Source organism: Miniopterus natalensis, chromosome 12, assembly GCF_054644295.1.
Source record: "Miniopterus natalensis isolate mMinNat1 chromosome 12, mMinNat1.hap1, whole genome shotgun sequence".
NCBI lineage: Eukaryota > Metazoa > Chordata > Mammalia > Chiroptera > Miniopteridae > Miniopterus > Miniopterus natalensis.
The window spans coordinates 71,703,925-71,722,496 of NC_142092.1; the positions used below are offsets into that span (position 1 = coordinate 71,703,925).

Here is an 18,572-nt window from a genome sequence, read left to right on the forward strand (position 1 = left end):
GGATCCATCTTGACTGCCCAGTTAGGAAGTGCCCCAGGCGTTGTTTAAAAACTATTTACTGGGGACTTCGGGCCTTATTGAGATACACACGCAGGTCGTCTCCTCAAAGCCTCACAAGATGTCTGTTCTCCCCGTTTTACAGATGAGGAAACTGACCCACAGGAAAGGTTACCTGCCACTAAGTGATGGAGTTAGGCCTCGAACCCAGTTTGGCTGATTCATTCAACCTTGATTCTAAACTCACTGACTCAGCCTGGCATCTATAGCATTCGTTGAATGAATGGATGGATAAATAAAAGAATTTTATCCCTAGAGGATTCCTCTTCCACAGCCTTGACCTCAGGCCCCTTGCCCTGGTCCCCTCCTTCCCCCACCCCCATGCTGTGATCCCTGCTTATTTGAGGGATGGCAGGATTCCTTGAACACCGGCTCCTCCTCGGACCCCCGCCCACTTCTTGTCTGAAGGACTTTGGCTCCAACGACCCTCTAGAGCCCTTATCAGTCTCCCCACAGGGCTCAGAGAGTCCACGACAGGCAGCCTGCCCTCCCTGGCCCCTCGCAGCCGTTATCAGGGGACACATTCCCGCCAGGCCTCTCCTCACGAGGACAGGAGATAAACCTGCCACCTTCCGGCCCCTCTTCCGAGCTTTGCCAAGTGGGGAGGGGGCTCTCTGGGGGCAGGAAGGGGGTTATTGCAACAGGAAGGCCCAGCACTGACCTTGTTTCTTCAGTCAGCCTGAGAAAACACCGGGGCTGCTCCGGCGGCATGGGCCGTGACCCCTCTCAGGATGTGCCCTCCCTGCTGGGGTGGGGTGGGGGTGGGACAACTGCCCACAGGCCTAATGCTGGCTCCTGGGGAAGAAGTCAAGGCTTTGGCCAGAGGCTGGGGGGCTGCTCCGGGAGGCTCTAGGGCACTTACCCTCCTCCCGGGGCCGGCCAGGCCGCTCAGCACCTGCCTGTCTGTCCACCTCGTTAAGCCTCGATTTTCTCCTTAAATTACAGATAGTGGCAGTTCTTACCTCTTACGGTGCGAAGTGACACTATGACAGTGTGTGCCAGGGTCTTTGTGCAGAGCCCGGCGCCCGGGGTGCTGCTGAAACGTCTCTGAAATCTCCCGTGGGTCCCACGCCGGGGCACTTCAAAGGAATTCCTTTATCACCCAGAGGAACGTAGCTGACCTTCATCACTCCAGAGGTCTCACCTGCCCCAACCATGGCCAGGGAAAGGTCTGTGCTGGGCAACATCAAAGTCAGCGGCAGGATGTCCATACTTTGGTCCCAGGTTCCTCTGACCTTTGCAAAGACCCCCACAAGCCCAGCCCTGTCCCCAGGCTGTGGAGAGCGCAGAGGCCCAGGCCCGGAGGTGAGGCAGGTTCTGCCACCACCTGGCCCTGGGGTTTGGCAGCGCAGCAGGTGCGGGAAAGCTCCTGAAGGGAGGCGTGAGAACCCTGAGAGCAGAGTGCGTTGGCCATTCGCGTGGGGCAAGAGATAGACACCATTGAGACATGTGGCCAGCCCTTGAGGGTGTCATGGCAGGGTCACCAATGTGAGGAGCCGGGGGCACCGTGGAGGGGCGGGGTCTCCCAGCTGTGCATACATGGGCTCCAGTCTCAGGGCTGGGGGGGCCTCAGGTGTTTTTTTAAATGTATTTTTCAATAAATAATTAGTTGACATATAATATATTAGTTTCAGGTGTATAGCATAGTGGTTAGACATTGATATACCTTAGGAAGCAATCCCTCCAATAAGTCTGGTACCCACCTGGCACATGCATGGTTATTACACCGTATTGATGTGTTCCCGGGGCTGTGCTCTGAGGGGCCTCAGCTCTTGCACCGCGACTGGGAGATCTAAGGGACATGCCTGCCCCATAACAACTGACGCCAGCTGCATAACATTCTTTGAAGCATTGCAGGTCTCATAGAAAGGAGAAAATTCCAGGGAAACTACCCCCATCCCCGAACAAAAGACAGAAAAACAAACAAACAAACAAACAAACGGGAGCTGGGTCCTCAGCAACTGAAGAATGACACCTGTGTCGTCAGGGGCTGGAGCCACAAAGGAAGGAGCTGGGGCTGTGGGCCGTGGGCAGCGGGCAGCGGGCAGCTTTAGGTCCAGAGAGCTGGAAACTGGTCCAGCCCAGCAGGCATCCAGCGGACAGGGGTGCCCGGAGGCCAGGTTCCTATGGCAGCACTGCTGTGGGAATCCCTAAGCCAGGACCCGCTCCGAGGGATGCGGGGGGGCGGTGGGCTAGCCTGGGGCTCCAGCTCTGAGCCTGGCTACAAGCACAGACAGAGCCAGTGCTCTGCAGGGAAAGACCGTGGCCGAACTAGGCCCCCAGGAGCCTCAGGGCACAAGGCCAGGCCGGAAGCTCCCAAACAAAGATTAAGGGCAGGTGAGGCGAAGTGGGTGCAAGCAAGAACACCTGAGGACTGCGGGTATCACCGAGGTCAGGTTCAGAACCCAGAACCCAGAACCGATAAGGTGCCACCTAGGGAACCAGATCAAGGGTGGGGCTCGACGAGGTCGACACAAAGGAACCGTCAGGAACGGACAGACATTTAAAACACCAGCATAAATGATGCGTCTAGGAGTGAAACCAGGTTGAAAATAAGATAACTGTAAACGGACTCAAGAGATGGACACCATTGGGACAAAAGTGAAGCAGATGTATCTAGATTCCCCTCAGAATGCAAAAAAAATAGAGGAGGAGCCCGGACGGCGTGACTCAGCGGTTGAGCATCGACCTAGGATCCAGGAGGTCGCTGGTTGATTCCCGGTCAGGGCACATGCCCGGGGTTGTGGGTTCGATCCCCAGCAGGGGGCGAGCAGGAGGCAGCTGATCGACGACTCTCTCATTGCTGATGTTTCCATCTCTCTCCCCCTCTCCCTTCCTCTCTCTGAAATCAATAAAGACATTTTTTTAAAAATAGAGGAGGTTAAGAAAAATACCAAAGAGAGGTTGAGGCATGAAGGCCAGAAGGGGAAATAAGGACATTTACATTTATGGGTGAGCACAACCCCCCTCGAGCTCACCGCCACCTCACCGCCTCCTCTGCGGGAACCGCTGGGGTCGGGGGGTGGAGGAGGGATGTGCTTCTGAAGGAAGGAGGAGAAGAAATGATGGGGTGACGGGGGACCTGCAGACGGAGTGAGAGCTCGAGCAACGCAAAGGCTGCAGGAAATGCGGGTTTCCTTTGGGGCTGGCCATGCAGAGGAAGCATTGACCGTCTGTCTGAATCCGGGGGGGCCTGAAGCCAGGGCCTCGCGCTGTGCGGGGGGGAGACACGCTGGGCCAGCGCAGGCCCCCCGAGCTCCCGGGCTGGGCTGCGCTGACACCGACACCGACGCAGCAGTAGAAACAGCGCGTATTCCAAGCCGGTGGAGAGAAATGTGAGAAAGAAACACGAGCTAAAACCCCAATTCAAAAAAAAGACAAGAAAGGAAAAAAGAAATAGGAAAGGCAGAACAGATAGCAGATTCAAAAGCAAGATGCTAGCCTGGCCAGTGTGGCTCAGCGGTTGAGCGCGAAGGTGTCAGGTCTCCCCAAATTGATCCATGGACTCAGTGCAACTCCAGCCAAGGTGCCAATGGGATTTTGTAGGATTTGACCAGCGATTCTAAAACGTATACAAGAGAGCAAAGGACCATGACCCCGGCAAAGAATACATATGGGGACTTGCTTTTTTTGGTACCAGGACTGGGAAACCTCGTGAATGTACTAAATACCACCGAACTGTCCTTTAAATTGGTTAATTTTATGTTATGTGAATTTCACCACAATTAAAAGCAAACTAGTAGTGATCTAAATTAATTTTTTTAATTTATTTTAAATATGCCTTTATTGATTTCAGAGAGAGGAAGGGAGAGGGAGAGAGAGAAACATCAATGACGAGAGTCATTGATCAGCTGCCTCCTGCTCGCCCCTGCTGGGGATCGAGCCCGCAACCCGGGCCTGTTCCCTGACCGGGAATCGAACCGCGATCTCCTGGTTCATGGGTCAACGCTCAACCGCTGAGCCACGCCGGCCAGACGTGATCTAAATTTGTTAAAAAGAAGAAAGCTGGTCCTTCCACACCAGGGATCACCGCGAGGCTGTGTCATTCAAGATGTAGAGGTTTAGACACTGATGCAGAAAGACAGCCACACTTAGTAAATGAAAAAAGCAGGTCACAAAACTATAGCATATAAAAGCTTTTTTTTTTTTTTTTTGGTCCAAATACATCTATTTTTATGAATGTGTAAAACATCTGAAAGGGATAACCAAAATATTTTTACTTTTCCTGTATGTACTAATTTTTTATTAAAGAAAACGCAGCTGTGTAACACAGTAATCAGGGAAATAAATATTCTTTAAAAAAATTCACCCTGTTTTTTGGGAGGCTCCAGGGAGACTTGTCACACATGTGCTGGCCCAGGCCTCAGGATGAGAATTCCTCTCTTCTAAGGGGGGAGACCCAGGTGGCAAGGGGAGAGGCAGGTCTGTGTGTCCCATCTCAGCCTCTGAGCTGAGGTCCTCCTGGAACCCTGCTGGCCACTGTCCGTCTGCAAACCCTCGGGCTGGGGATGCACGTTGGGCAATCAGGATTTGGGGACACACGCACCCTTACTTGTCTGCACTGGCAGAGCAGCACCGGATGGAGAAGAGGCCAGGCCGGGCCTCGAGGTCTCAGATTGCACCTCTGCCCCCAGCTGGACGTCCCTCCCCAAGGCCCCTGCCCAGCCTCCCCCCTCGGGCTTCGGCTCAGGGTGGGGTTCCCAGGCTCACACTGCTGCCAGGTCTCACCGCTGGGCTGCTGGCGAGAGGAGCTCTCTCAGGGTCCCCGCAAGCCCTTCCCTCTCCCACCAGCCAGGCCACTAGCTGGGGGCCACAGTGCAAGTTGTGGGCCTAATTACCAGCTGGAAGGAAGGTCTTGGGCGTTTTCCCAGGGAGACGGCGTGTCCCCAGCTGCGCCAGGGACCTGATGACTTCGTGAATGTGTGTGTGGACTCACGTACATGTGCACATATTAGGGTTGTCAGATAAAATCCAGGACACACATAGATTTGAATTTCAGATAAATGAATAGCTTTTTGTGTTTTTTATTTTAATATGTCTTTATCGATTTCAGAGAGAGAGGAAAGGAGAGGGAGAGAGAGAGAGAGAAACACCAATGATGAGAGTCATTGATCGGCTGCCTCCTGCAAGACCCCCACCGGGGACTGAGCCCGCAACCCGGGCATGTGCCCCGACCGGGAAGTGAACCATGGTCTCCTGGATCCTAGGTCGATGCTCAACCGCTGAGCCACATCAACCAGGCATGGGTAACTTTTTAGTATAAGTATGTCCCGAGTGTTCTCCTGCGTATTTATTTGCTAACTCCAGCAGGCCTGACATATGGAAATGTGTGTGAAAATGTATGAGTGTGTGCACTGTGTAAGAGCACACATAGGTGTATGTGTACAAGCGTGTGTACACATACACCTGGGCGTGTGTGCACTGGATGCAGGTGGGGAGGCTTTACTGTGGGCGTGAGCCCCATTTCTGGTACCATTCTATCTGCAGGTGTGCATGTGACGTTACCTGTGTGCGCATGGGAACGTGTGTGCGCCTATGTGTACTGGCACCAGAGCACGTGAGTGTCACACACGGGAGCGTCTGTGTATGCGCATGCTATAGAGTCTTAGAGCAGGAGGAAGCAGAGCTCTCCCGTGGGTAAACTCACCTGTGGGACACCGAGGCTGGCCAGGCAGCGAGGCTGGGGTGTGTGCACCAGCTCTACCCTCGTGCCAGGCACCGGGGCCCAGCGTCACCGCCCCCGTGACAGCCCCGTCAGGTGGCCCCTTTCGCACGCGGGGAGGGCGGGTGGAGCGCGGCCAGGGCGCGGGCCTCTCGGCGCCCGGCTGAGCCCGCGGCTCCCACGCGGGTTACATGAACACCAGGCCGAAGCGCAGGCCAGGCGTCCAGTCTCTTCCTGGAGCCAGACGGCAGCTGGCCTGGGAGTTCGTGCACCTTTTAGCTCCCGCTGTCCCCTTCTCCCGCTCCTCCCGGGGTTTTCCCCAGGCAGGGAAGGACATCGATCGTCCTGGACCAATTGCCTAGCCGGGAAAGTGGCTTTCCCTGGGCAGGGGCTCATCTCCCCCGAGCTGGCGTCTGTGGCTTCACCATGTGGGGGGCTTTGGGGGACTCGGAAGCAGCTTGGCCGGGCAGCACTGTGGTGCCCCCAAACTCACCGGGTGTGTGTCCCAGTCTCCGCCGAGCCTCGCTCTTCCTGCGGTGATAGGTGACAGCCAGCTGACCTGATAAACCTGCTGTATTCCCAGGCCCACTAGAACAAAATACCAGCCCGGTGGCTTAAACAGCAGAAACGTGTTTTCCCACACGCGCAGTCCTGGGGGCTGGAGGTCCTTGGCTCGGAGACGCCTCTCCCTGCGTCCTCACCCGCCCTCCCTCTGGGTGTGCCTGTGTCCAATTTTCTCTTCTTGTAAGGACACCTGTCCTATTGGATCGGGGCCCACCTTAATGACCTCATTTTAACTTAACCACCTCTTTAAAGGCCCCAGTTACAAATACAGCCACATTCCGAGGTCCTGGGGGTTAGGGTTTCAACATATGAATTTGGGGAGGGAGATACAATTTACCCATGACACGCTCGATGGTGTGTTCTGGGCGAGGGCGTCTCCACCCCTGGCCCACCATCACCTGAACCCCACTTCCCGCTCTTTATTTCGGCAAATGAGAAGTTTACTGGAGGTCAAATGGAGACACTGTGAAGATCCAGGTGGGGGGACTTCGTCAGCCCCCCTCTCCCCACTTGGAGAACCACTTTGGACAGCAGGGAGGGGAAATGACAGCTCAGGGCACGCAGGACGGGAGGGGTCCATTCACCTTTGCCCCTTGCCCATCTAGGGCCTGGAGCCAGGGAGCCTAGGGGGCAGTTCAGGGGAGGCTCCATAGTGCCCGGGGCACTCTGTGTGGCCCTGACACCCTCTCTGGGCCTGTGTCCCCATTTGTGAAAAGAGGCTGCTGGGCGGGATGATTCTAGAGCCCTCAGGTTGGATGGTTGGCGTTTGTTCTGGGCGAGGGGCCGTGGGGCTCGCGGCCGCCGGCGGGTGGGGTCGACTGTGCCAGGCGCCTGGGCTACCGTCTGATCACCACTGTAACCGATCTCCACAAGCCTAGCAGCTTAAAACAACACCAATTCACTATCTTACCTACCGTCTGGGGTCGGAAGTCAACACCGGTCTCACAGGGGTAAGATCAAGGTGCCGCAGCTCTGGTTCCTCCGGAGGCTCCAGGGAGAACCCGGCTCTGGGCCTTTCCCAGCGTCTAGTGGGACCTACATCCTCGGTTGGTGGCCTCTTCTTCCATCTTCAAAGGCAGCGTCGCAGACGGGGTCCTCACACAGCTCTGACCTCTCTCCCTCCTCCCCTTCCACCTCTAAGGACCCCTGCGATCCCATTGGGCCCACCTGGGTCAGCCGGGCTCGTCTCCCGATTTTAGTCAGTGATTAGCACCCTTAGCGCCACCTGCCACCTTTATTCCCAATGCCATCTAATGTATCGTAGTCGCAGGTTCCGGGGATCAGGATGTGGGCAGATTTGGGGGACCATTTTTCTGTTTACCACAACACACCCATTCGTCATCAGTTCCTCCCCATCCGTGGGCCGTGGGGACTGTCATTGTCACCCGTGATTTACCTGCAGCTGGCAAGGTTTATAACCCCCACTCCCACGGGGGGCGGTAGGGCAGGGTTTCGAGGCCGCAGCTGCCCGACTAGAAGGCCTGGCTCACAGCTCCACTGGCACCACCTGGGCTTCGCTCCTGCCCTCCCTCCCCACCTCAGGCTTCAGGCCTCGGCAGGTTTGGGCACTTGGCCCTGGGGCTGTGCCCAAACCTTGCCCAGTTGGCATGGCTCAGAGGTTGAGCATCGACCTGGGATCCAGGAGATCGCTGTTTGATTTCCGATCAGGGCACATGCCCGGGTTGCAGCTCAATCCCTGGCAGGGGCCGTGCAGGAGGCAGCCGATCAATGACTCATCATTGATGTTTCTCTCTCTCTCTCCCTTCCTCGCTCTGAAATCAATAAAGATATATTTTAAAAAATAATAATAAAGAAACATCTTGACCTTGAGACAGGCAGGCTAAGACCATGAGAGAGACCCGAGGTTCCAGGGAGGAATCAGCCTTATTCCTCACTGCCTCCTCCCTCCCTGGGGGTGGGACGGACCTTCCAGGGGGTGAGATATGAGGGGCCCAGGACACAGCAGCAGCTGGGGAAAGGACCCCCCCTTAATCCCCATGGTTGGGAGAGGAGATCGGAAGCCAGCACTAGGCCCACCGCGACCTGGGCAGGTGCCCACCTCTAGGTTCCACTCCCCACCGACACCTGCCCATCCAAGCCCCAAGGCATCCTGCCCCGTCCAAGAGTGCCCGGGGGAGGCGAGTGGTCTTTCCTGGGGTAGGGCAGGGCGGGGGATGGCCCAAGCAGCTCATTCTTGCTTTCACAATCCTGCGTGCCGGGTCCCCTGCTGGGGTTGTGGGCCTCACAGGGCGGCAGCCCATCCCCAGCCCAAAGCTAGAGCCGGATCCTTGGGCTTGACCGTGCCTGCCTGGTCACTTTTCTGTTTCCCCAGGGGTAGGAACCAAGCCAGCAGGGAGCAGTGCGGAGTCTGGAGACCAGAGGGTCTTGGCCCCCAGGGGGGATCTCTATCAGCATCACAGTGAGAGTGGCCAGTATCGGGTTTGGGGGATGGAGGGTGCCCCAAACAGGGGCCTCAGGGAGAAGAGACCAACCAGCCTGGGAAAGTCCAGGAGCCCATTGCTCCCTGACCAGCTGACACCATGGCCTATCTGGAAATGAAGAAATCAGCTCCCCTAATCCTAACCCCCTCCCCCACCCATGTAACAGAGACTCCACCCCTTTCCCCCCACCCTTGTTGGCAGAGACTCCCCCCCACATTGACAGAAATTCTCCTGCCCAGAAACCCGCATCACACAAAGAAAAACCACTCAGGAGCGGGTCCCCTTGCATATCATCTGTATTGTCACATGAAATGCACATACATAACAGTTGACTTGGAAACGACCTATTAGGTCACACGGAGTCCGGCCCCTGAGGGCCAAAGTGGCACTGATGCCCACAGGCTGTGGGCTCTCCACAGGCGGTGGCACTGGTCGGCGCTGGGAGAGGCCAACTTACACCTCAGGCCCTTCGGCTCCTGGACAGCATCTCCCAAAATGAGCTTGAGGAAATGGCAGTTTCGTAGGGGTTAATAGCTATTCCACGAGAAAAGGGTTCTGTGGTCAAATAAGCTTAGGAAACATGGTACACAAGGTTCCGCAGGGAGCTTTTCTGCAGGACTTGTCAGAGCCTTTATGCCAGTAACAACCCTTGTCAATGTCCAACGTGGGGCAGAGGATGCAGCATTTCCCAAGTGTATTTGACCACAAAACCCTTGTTCTTCCCAGGCTGGTGTCCAGTGGGGCACCTTTGGAAGGTGCTGTCCTAAGCTATCGATGACCGATAATGGCACCTGTGTTGGGTGGTAAGGTTGGGGTATTTTGCCAGGCATTATACTGTGGCACGGCGGGCACAGCCAAGAACTCAGCAGTCACGATGATGAAAGGACAAGACGAGACTCGGCCCCTCTCCTGCCGTCATGGGTCTCACCTGTTACCTGCAGCGCAGAAGCCAAGCAGGGCTGTCCCCACGCTGGGCCTTGGCACAAGAGCAGGGGCAGTGGTGCAACCAGGCATGCCGGCCACCGGTGGGCCCGCACGCGGCCCCCAGCCTCCAGCCCAGAGGGAGCGGAGGAGCTCGAGCCGCACAGTCCACCCCGAGGGGGCCTCGCCGCTCGCCGCTCCCGGGGCCGGGGCGGGCTCACCAGGCGGAGATGAGCATCTGGCAGGTGTTGGAGGACATCCAGACCAGCTCCACCAGGCGGAACTGGAGGTAGCCGATGATGAAGCCCGAGACGACGTCCGTGATGTGGTGGCGCCCGATCATCACTCGTGACAGCCCCACGCAGAAGGCCCAGAGCACCAGCAGGACGCGCAGGGGCACCGCCAGCACCAGGTGGCTGAGGAAGAACTTGGACACCATGGCCGCGCGGCTCGCGTGCCCCGCGGGGAAGGCGTAGACGTCCATGGTGAGGTAGTCCAGCAGGCTGGGGCTCGTCTCGAACGGGCCGCGCCGCTTGATGAGCTTCTGCACGCCGGCCACCGTCATGATGTCCAGGAGCAGGGCTGTGGCAGGGGACAGGGGCCCGGGGGGGCTGTCAGTTCCGCCTTCCTCCCGTCTCCCCTCCCCCAGCCTTCTTCGCTCCGGCCACACCGAGCTCCAGCAGGTCCTACCTCAGGGCCTTTGCACGTGCTCTTCCCGCCACCTGGAATGCCCTTCCCGGGGATGTTCACACAGCGCACTCCCTCCCTCTTCCAGCACAGATGCCTCCCCTGACCACCTGTTTACAAAAGCGCTTCCCCCCGCTATTCCCCCTCCCTGTTTTATTTATTTTTTTACGGCATTTCGCACGCCCCGCATGTCGCCCATTCCCTCACCGGTTTCTCTCACCTCCCGTCCCCCTACAATGTGCACTCCCGAGGGACAGGGCCAGGTTTGCTCTCCGCTGGGAGGCCGTCAACAAAGCTGCTGAATGAGAGTGGGGATCGGGGCTCATGGGCCCCCGAGGGCACCTGGAGGATCTGAGTTCTGGCAAATGGGACCCTGGGCTGGTGATTTTCCTCAAAGGGCCTTACTGAAGCCCCTGCCAATCCTGAGAACAGGACATCACCGTCCCCATTTCTTTAAAGTGGAGGTGAAACTCATGTGATACACAACCAACCATTTTAGGTGCACAGTGCAGGGGCATTTGGCACATTCACAGGATGCAACTACCTCAAAGTGAACCCTGCAGCCATTAAGCAGCCACTGCTCGTCCCCCCACCCCGCCCCGCTGCCCCCCAGTCTGCTGTCTGTCTGTGGCTTTGCCTATTCTGGACTTTTCCTATGAAGGAGGTTGGTCCCCGCGTGCCTGGCACACAGCGAAGGTCCGAGAAGACGTCGCTGTGCCTGACGCAGGTGGGTTCCTGGAGACTTTGCGGTGGCCTGTTACCACTCCGAAAACCCCCCCCAAAACTGTTGAAAATAGTGACACGGTAGCTGCTCACTGTAGAACATTCACAAAAGACCTGAAATCACTTCTGACCCTGCCACCGGCGGCAGCCACTGCTCCAGACCCTCTGGCCGTCTACAGGGCGCGGGTTTAAAACAAGCCGGGGTGCTCTCCACGTGCTGTGGGGCAGCCTGTAGTTGGAAGTTGCCGTGTCATAGGGCCCAGGAACCCATGGCTGTAGGCACCTCGGCTTATCTCTACAGCTGGCCCAGCCCACCCTGTGCCTGGTTCATTCATTCACTTAACCTCCAGTTTTGGGGCATCTCGGATCTTGGATGTGTCGGGTGTGGGCCAGGCCTGGGGCTGGTGGACAGCTGGCAAGGTGTCACATGGCTGAGGAAGGGACCGGCAGCCAGCAAAGCCAATAACCTCCCACGAGCCTCCTCCCCACCCTTCGGCCCTCAGGGCCGCTCTCCCCTCCTAGCCAGTCCTCAGTGTGACTGATTCTGACACTGTCAGCACATAGTCTGGGCCCAGAAATAGCAGCAAATGGTGCCATCACTCAAGGCTCCGTGAATCCTGTTCACATGGCCCAGTCGAGTTCCCTGACCTACATTCCCTCCTGGATTCGGGGGGAGGCCTCGCGGGCCCCCATAGGAAAGGTCTGCTAGGTAGGCAGCTCAGGTGCCAGGGTCAGGAGAGTGGCTGCTACCCACTGCCTCTGACCTGCTGTGTGACCCGGAGTAGGTCACTTAACCTCCCCGGGCCTCTGCTCACTGCAGCCAACTAGGGCAGAGCTTCTGTGCCTGGGCCCCAGAGTCAGAGCTGCTTCAAGGTCGGAGGCTAGCAAATGGCATGACCTTGGCACGTCCATCCCTTGGAGCCTCCCTCCCCTCATGGACAAAGTGGGGATCATCCCAGAGGCGACTCTGAGGGCCCAAGCAGCCCTCGGGCCTCACACCCCCCACTCTCAGCTCCTCTCACTGAGCTGGGGTCTGAGATGCCTGCCTCCCCCGCCCCCCCATGCAGGAAGCACAACTATTCCCCAGGCCCTGAAGTCCTGACGCCGGACACCTGTCCCTGGGGAGGGAGCCAAGATGGGGCTCCTGCTGGCTGGTGAGGGGGACAGGTTTGGGGGCTGTGTTTCTTGCTGGCTGGGGCTGGGAGGCGGGGTCCTGGCTCTTCTGGTCTGGGGGCTGACCCTGCCTGGATCCTGCACTGGCTTCTCCAGGAGGCGGGCACCAGCCAGTAGTGCTGTGGGGCAGGGTAAACCCGTGGCCGCTTTCCGAAGGGCATTTGGCCGCAGTCTTAGGAAGGTGTCTGCTCCATTTGCAGGTGTGTCCTCGGGAAATAATCGGGGACGCGCACCTGACCCCCGGTAAAGGATGCCCACCGAGGCGCTTTCCACAGCACCGAGAGACGTACGCCCACCCAGTGCCCCTAAGCAGACGACGGAACAGGCTGTGGCCAAGTCTAGACGGGGAGACTCCGGGCCGAGAAGGATGGGGCCGGCGTATTTATAGCCACTGAAGGGGAGCTGGGGGTGTTCAGCAGGCGAGGCCGGCGCCCAGCGGGGCTCACAGCAGGGCGCCGCTTCTGCAAAACAAGACCAAGTGCTGCTCGCTGGTGGGGACACGGAGGGTGATTTTTATTGCTGTCCTTCTGTCGTTCTGCATTTAAAATCTTTTCTCACTGCGAATACACATCGCCTGTACACATTTTTAAAAAGTTGTTTTACAAAAGACAAATATCACGGGACTCCACTTATAGGAGGTCCCTAGAATAAGGGGATTTACAGAGCTGGAAAGTAGATTAGAGGCCACCAGGGGCCGGGGGAGGGGAGGGGTGTGAGTGTTTCCGGGGGACAGGGTGTCAGCCTGGGAACATGAGAAAGTCCTGGAGATGGTCGGCTGCACAGCGGTGCGAACGCGCCTGCTGCGTCGCTGCAGCACACATGCAGAAAGCCATCTTAGAAGCCTGCGCGCGGCTCCGGAAGGCCCCAGCTCCTGGGGGGGCTCGCAGGGGGCGGGGGGGGGTGGGAGGGAGTCCTGAGGGTCCTTCTCGATGTCCCCAGCCTGAGTGGTTCTGAGTGAATTTCATCACTGCAGGTTTCGGTTTTCTCACCTGAAGAACCCAGATACTAACACTGGCTCTGTCTCTGCAGACTGTCCGGGTACAAGGGTGTCGTCACGGGCGTAGAAGGTCTACGGCACGTTTATTTCCCCAGCTGAGCGCCACGCTGCTGGGGGTGGCTCTGGGCAGGGACAGTGCAGACCTGGGGCCTGCCCACGGCCCCCCTCCTTCCTTCACTCCTGCATCAGCTGCAGGGGCAGCTGCCTGGACGGTGCATCAGGGCACTGACCTGGTCGGGGGTCGCCAAAGGGCCCCCACGGGGACACTGACCGGGACACAGGCTGTTTTGCTGGCTGAGCTGCACTGAGACCGTGAGAGAGAAGCTGGGAAAGGGCAGGAAGAATGTCCTACCTCTGCAGAGCTGGGGGGTGTCGCCTCCCACAGCATCACTGCTCCTGGCAGCGAAGGTCGGGATCAGCCTAAATATCCATCAGTCAGGGACAGTCTATACAAGCCTTGAGGAGGGGCTGGCACCTAAGCTGTCCTGGGGGCCGGGAGCAGGGGCTGGTGGGGGGGACGTAGGAAAGCTCACAGCCCAGCCGGAGGTACAGGGCCCAGCAGCTGCATCAGGGGCCGTGAGAACAAGGTCAAGCTGGGCAAGCCCTGCAGGGCTCGCCTGAGAGACCTGTAATGCGCTAGTAAGCGCACAGAGAAAGCTCCAGAGGCCGGCGCCCCAAACTGCGGTGGGGGCTATTCCCAGGCAAGGGGGTTACGGGAGGTGCTCACTTTTTTCAGCATCTTTTCGCGTAATTTTTTTGCATTTTCCTGACTATAAGAATGTGTAAGGAAAGGGTGCAAAACATCACTAAGGACGTGCAAAGCAAGACCACTACCACTTTGCACCCATCAGGATGGCCATTATTTAAAAAAGCGGGAAGCAACAGCTTGGCCGGTGGGGCTCAGCTGGTCGAACGTCGACCCAGCAACCAACAGGTCACGAGTTCGATTCCCGGTCAGGGCACACGCCCCAGTTTCGGGTTCGATCCCCAGCAGGGGGCGAGCAGGAGGCAGCCGGTCAATGCTTCTCTCTCTCATCGATGTTTCTCCCTCTCTCTCCCTCTCCCTCCCTCTCTCTCTAAAATCAATAAAAACATATATATATATTTTAATGGCGCTAGCGCACTGGATATCATTTTTTTAATAAAAGGGAAATGACAGGTGCTGGCGAGGCTGTGGGGAAACGGGAACCCTCGCGCCCTGAGGGCGGAAAACGGCGCAGCTGCCGTGGAAAAGGGTGCGGCTGCTCCTCGACAAGCTAAACATAGAATTATCCTTGGGCCCAGCAATCCCACCCCTGGCTCTGTACCCAAGCGCAAGGCAGGCAGGCGCCGAGCTCACAGCAGCATCGTCACAAAGGCCACACGGCAGCGCGGCCACGAGTCCATCGACCGACGGCCGATGAAAACAAACGCGGCCCAGCCACGCCAGGGACCATTACTCAGCCTTCAAAGGAGGGAGACACTGTCACGTGAGAAACGTGAGCCTTGAGGACATGATGCTGAATGAAAGAAGCCAGTCAGAGAAGGACAAGTACTGTGTGATCCTACATATAGGAGTCCCCAGGGTGGTCAGATGCCTGGAGACAACGCGGAGGGTGGGTGCCAGGCCGGGGAGGGATGGAAGGGAGTGTTTAACGGGGACAGGGTTTCAGTTTGGGGCGATGAGAAAGCTCTGGAGACGGAGGGAGGTGACGGTTACACAGCAATGTGATGTGCTCAGTGACGCCGAACCGCCCACTTACACATGGTTACAATGGCGAGTTTTATGTAATATATATTTCACCACCGTAAAGAAATGACTTAGGAAAAGAGTGTACGGCTTTCATGGTCAGGAAGATCTCAATAAAGGTGCTTCCACCGATCGTGGCGACACCACGCGGAGGCCATTCTCCACCAAGGCCAGGCCCACGAGGAAACCAGGTGGGCTTGGTGAACTGGGGTGGGCCTGGGTCACCGTCACCCGGCTCCCTTCGGGATCATTACGCCAGGTGCTGCAGGGGACGGATATAGGAGGGATCGGGTCATCTCCCGGGTCTAGAGCTTGGAGGGGACTTGGAGGGAGTCTGGACCTGGGACTTCTTTTGATAATGGTGACAGTGATGGTGATAGTGACCATCGTTGCCGCCCTGGCGTTAGCCGGCATTCGTATGTGCCAAGCACTTTGTGCGTAATTCTTCAGTGAAGTGCCCGGCAACCCATTTGACAGATGAGGAAAGTGAGGCTCCGAGAGGCTAAGTCACCTGCCTGAGTTCCCACAGGAGGGCTGGGATTTGCACCCAGGTCCGCTGACTCTGGAGCCCCAGCTTTTACCAGCTGCTAAGACCCCTTCTCCCTTGGAGGTTTCGAGCACAGGCAGGGAACACGGGGAGCGGTGCAGAGAACTTTCTCCTGGCCCAGCTGGGACTCTTCCCTGGCTCCTTGGCTTTACCCCTGAGTCCCCACCACATCCCTGAAACCCCACGTACAGATTAGAAAGCTGAGGCTCCAAGATGGAAACTGATTTGACCGAGTTTACAGAGCAAGTCAGGTTCAGGCAGGGGCCTGGACAAAGCCCAGTCCGACCTCACAGCCTGTGCTCTAGAGTTGAAAGACCCCCCAAGCCCCATCCCCCCAAAAACTAGAGGACAGCAGCACCCTGCAGGCCGATGGCAAGGGGAATGGTGAGGGGTGTGCTGTCTGGAGGACTTGGGTTTGAGTCCCCAACCTACCACGTACTGCTGTGTGGAGGGGGCAAGTCCCTTAACCCTTCTGAGCCTCAGTGAACTCATCTGTAAAGTGGGTGTGTTTGTATTTATCTTATAAGGTCATTAAAAAGATTTTTAAATCATTTGGGACATTCATGGCATAGTATTTGGTACAGAATGAAGCTCAATAAATGAAGTTTTAAAAAACTTAAAACGACTGTCATTCAAGAAGGGAGGCATCTCGGGTCATTCTTTGAACCAAACACCTTTGGACCCACAGCAGCGGTTGGTCCCGCCTGAACCTGACTCGCTCCCAGTTCTCACCCTGGCCCAGCGCCCACTAGCTGCATCTCCCTGTGCCTCCCTTTCTGCTCCTTAAGTGGGGAAGACTAATGGCCTCTCCCTCGTGGGCCTGAGGAAGCTAAGACCCCATGGTGTGCTTTATGGAGACGCGGGCACACAGCAAACACTGAGCACATTAGGGAATTTACCACCATCACCCGGGCGGGACCCTGTGGACGGCGGGGTCCAGGGAGAGGCTCAAGCACGCTCTCCACTCTGGTCCTCTGGTCCTCTGACACCAGGCCACCTAACCTCCAGTGCTCCATGGGAGGCTGCAGTGGGCCCTGGGGAGGCCACGGACAAGGAGAGCAGGGTTCTGCCCCAGAAGCCCCCAACGTGGCGCCTTGGGCCACCTTGCTCTCTCGTGGTGCCTGGAAAGCACACAGACCTGGACGGCAGGCGGACCTAGTGCAAGTCTCCAGCTCTGAAGCCGCGGCTGGGTTGCTTATTTACAGGGGCCTCAGTTTCCTAATCTGTAAAGTGGGAATGATGCTAGCACCACGTGGGACTGTTTATTCCAGACAAATAAGGAGCAATGTAAATAATTTAGTAGTAAGAAAAAGAAAAGCACCGATGGTGCCACACCCGACCGCCTCCTGCAGGTAGCATCTGAGGGGTACCTCTTCCCCGTGTCCCACCCACAGAGCGCCCATCCCCAGACGCTCTGAGACCTGAGCTGGGAGACACGTTTGTATCGTAACTTCCTCAGGGACCACACTGCTCAGTGGTCCAACCCATACCCTCTCGGAAGTGGGACCCCTCATCCATGTTTGCTTAGCCTGGGACCCCAGCCCACCTGTGCCCTGAATGGTGGCCGTGCTGCGAAGGGCAAGGAATGGACACGGGCCTAGCATGGAGGGTGGAGGCAGAGGATCCCCAGGCAAGTTGGGGAGACCCGGAGGCTCCTGAAAGGGCGCCGGCTGGAGGGGAGGGCCTGCCTTCCGCATGGGTCGCACGTGGCTTCTACAAACCAAAGACCAGCTCACCAGGCCCTCTCCTCTGGCACCTTGCCCAGGGAAGCAGCAGGTATGGATTTCAGGAGGCCACCAGGGTGTGGGTGACCACACTGAACCCCCTGCACACCTAGTCCCTATGGGACCATCCCAGGCAGCTGGCAAGGTCCCAGAGCCAGGCAAGGGGGCATGGGGGCAGCTCACAAGTGCTGCCTGCAAGCAGCCCAAAAATTCAAGGACCCCAGCCTGTGCATGGGCGATACACTCCAGAGCCCCCACCAGAACCCCACCAGACTCCACCATCTGCCTGGGGGCCATAGCCTCCAGCGCCACCCCCACACTGCCCCTGGGCCAGTAGTTCCTGCTGGGCCCCCACTTCGCAGGGCCCCTCGTCCGCGCGTCCCTGGCTCCCCCTTCCCCAGGCCGGAAGCTCGCCTGTTTCTGGGGCACCCTTCCTGCCTAACCTCATTAGGTTGTCCCAGTCTGTTTCCCAGGCCCCGCTGGCCCCGGAGGGGTGGGTGGCGGGTGGTGGGCACACTCACCCAGAAGCAGGTTCATGAGCACCTCCTGGCCAGCCAGCGTGCTGCTCTTCACCAGGCAGAGGATGGTGCCCCCGATCCAGGGGATGCCGTGGCCCGTGATGCCAATGAGCTTGACCATGGAGCGCGCGCTGGCCCAGGACGCGGCCCGGCCAGCACACACCCCCAGCCGCTTGGACATGCAGATGTCGATGGCCAGCAGGGAGTTGAAGGCGATGCCCTTGAAGGAGGGGTTCAGCTGCATGCAGTCCTCCTCGGGCAGCTGCTGAGACTGGCGCCGCTCCCGGGCGCCGTCGCCGGGGGGTGGGGGCTGTGCCGAGGGACCTGAGGCCTTCCTAGCTGAGCTCCGTGGCTCTGGGACCCCCTTGGGGGGCTGGTTCAGGGACAGGAACTCTGCCCGGTTGAGGACATTGTTGCGATCCCGGGCCCGGGCCCGGGTCTGGGAGCCTGGCATGGCGGCGCTGGCACTGGGAGGGTCGGTGCCAGGCCGGCTGCGAGGGCCTCCGCAAGGCAAGGGCCGCCCCCAGAGCCGCCACCGCTCCCGCCTCTCTGCCTTGTCCAGGCAGCAGTTAAATATAGCGTGGAGGACCGCACATGGCTGTTTACCTCCGGCTGCCCGGGCTCCCAGGGACGTCAATGCCAGCTGGGCAGCCAATCGAGCCCACCAATGCGGGCGGCGCCAATGGAGCCGCCGGGAGGCGGAGGAGTCCCCAGCGCGCCGGCCTCGGGCCTGGGCTATTTAAATCTTCCAATGGCTCGCTCCCCAGGCTTGGGGGCTCTGGGAAATGTAGTCCTCCCGCTGCTCTGGCCTCAGCCGGGCGTCAGGCCA

The 18,572-nt window shown here is 58.1% G+C and overlaps 1 protein-coding gene across 1 annotated transcript; it reads right to left on the reverse strand.

The window, feature by feature from the left end:
- Nucleotides 1-9,002: 9,002 nt before the first annotated feature.
- On the reverse strand, nucleotides 9,003-18,452 carry PLPP7 (phospholipid phosphatase 7 (inactive)). Its single transcript, XM_016196679.2, has 2 exons — nucleotides 17,747-18,452; nucleotides 9,003-10,227 (listed from the first exon to the last, which is right to left on the reverse strand). The coding sequence occupies exons 1-2, from the start codon at nucleotides 18,195-18,197 to the stop codon at nucleotides 9,863-9,865; spliced, it is 816 nt and encodes a 271-aa protein (XP_016052165.1). The 5' UTR covers nucleotides 18,198-18,452; the 3' UTR covers nucleotides 9,003-9,862.
- Nucleotides 18,453-18,572: the final 120 nt, after the last annotated feature.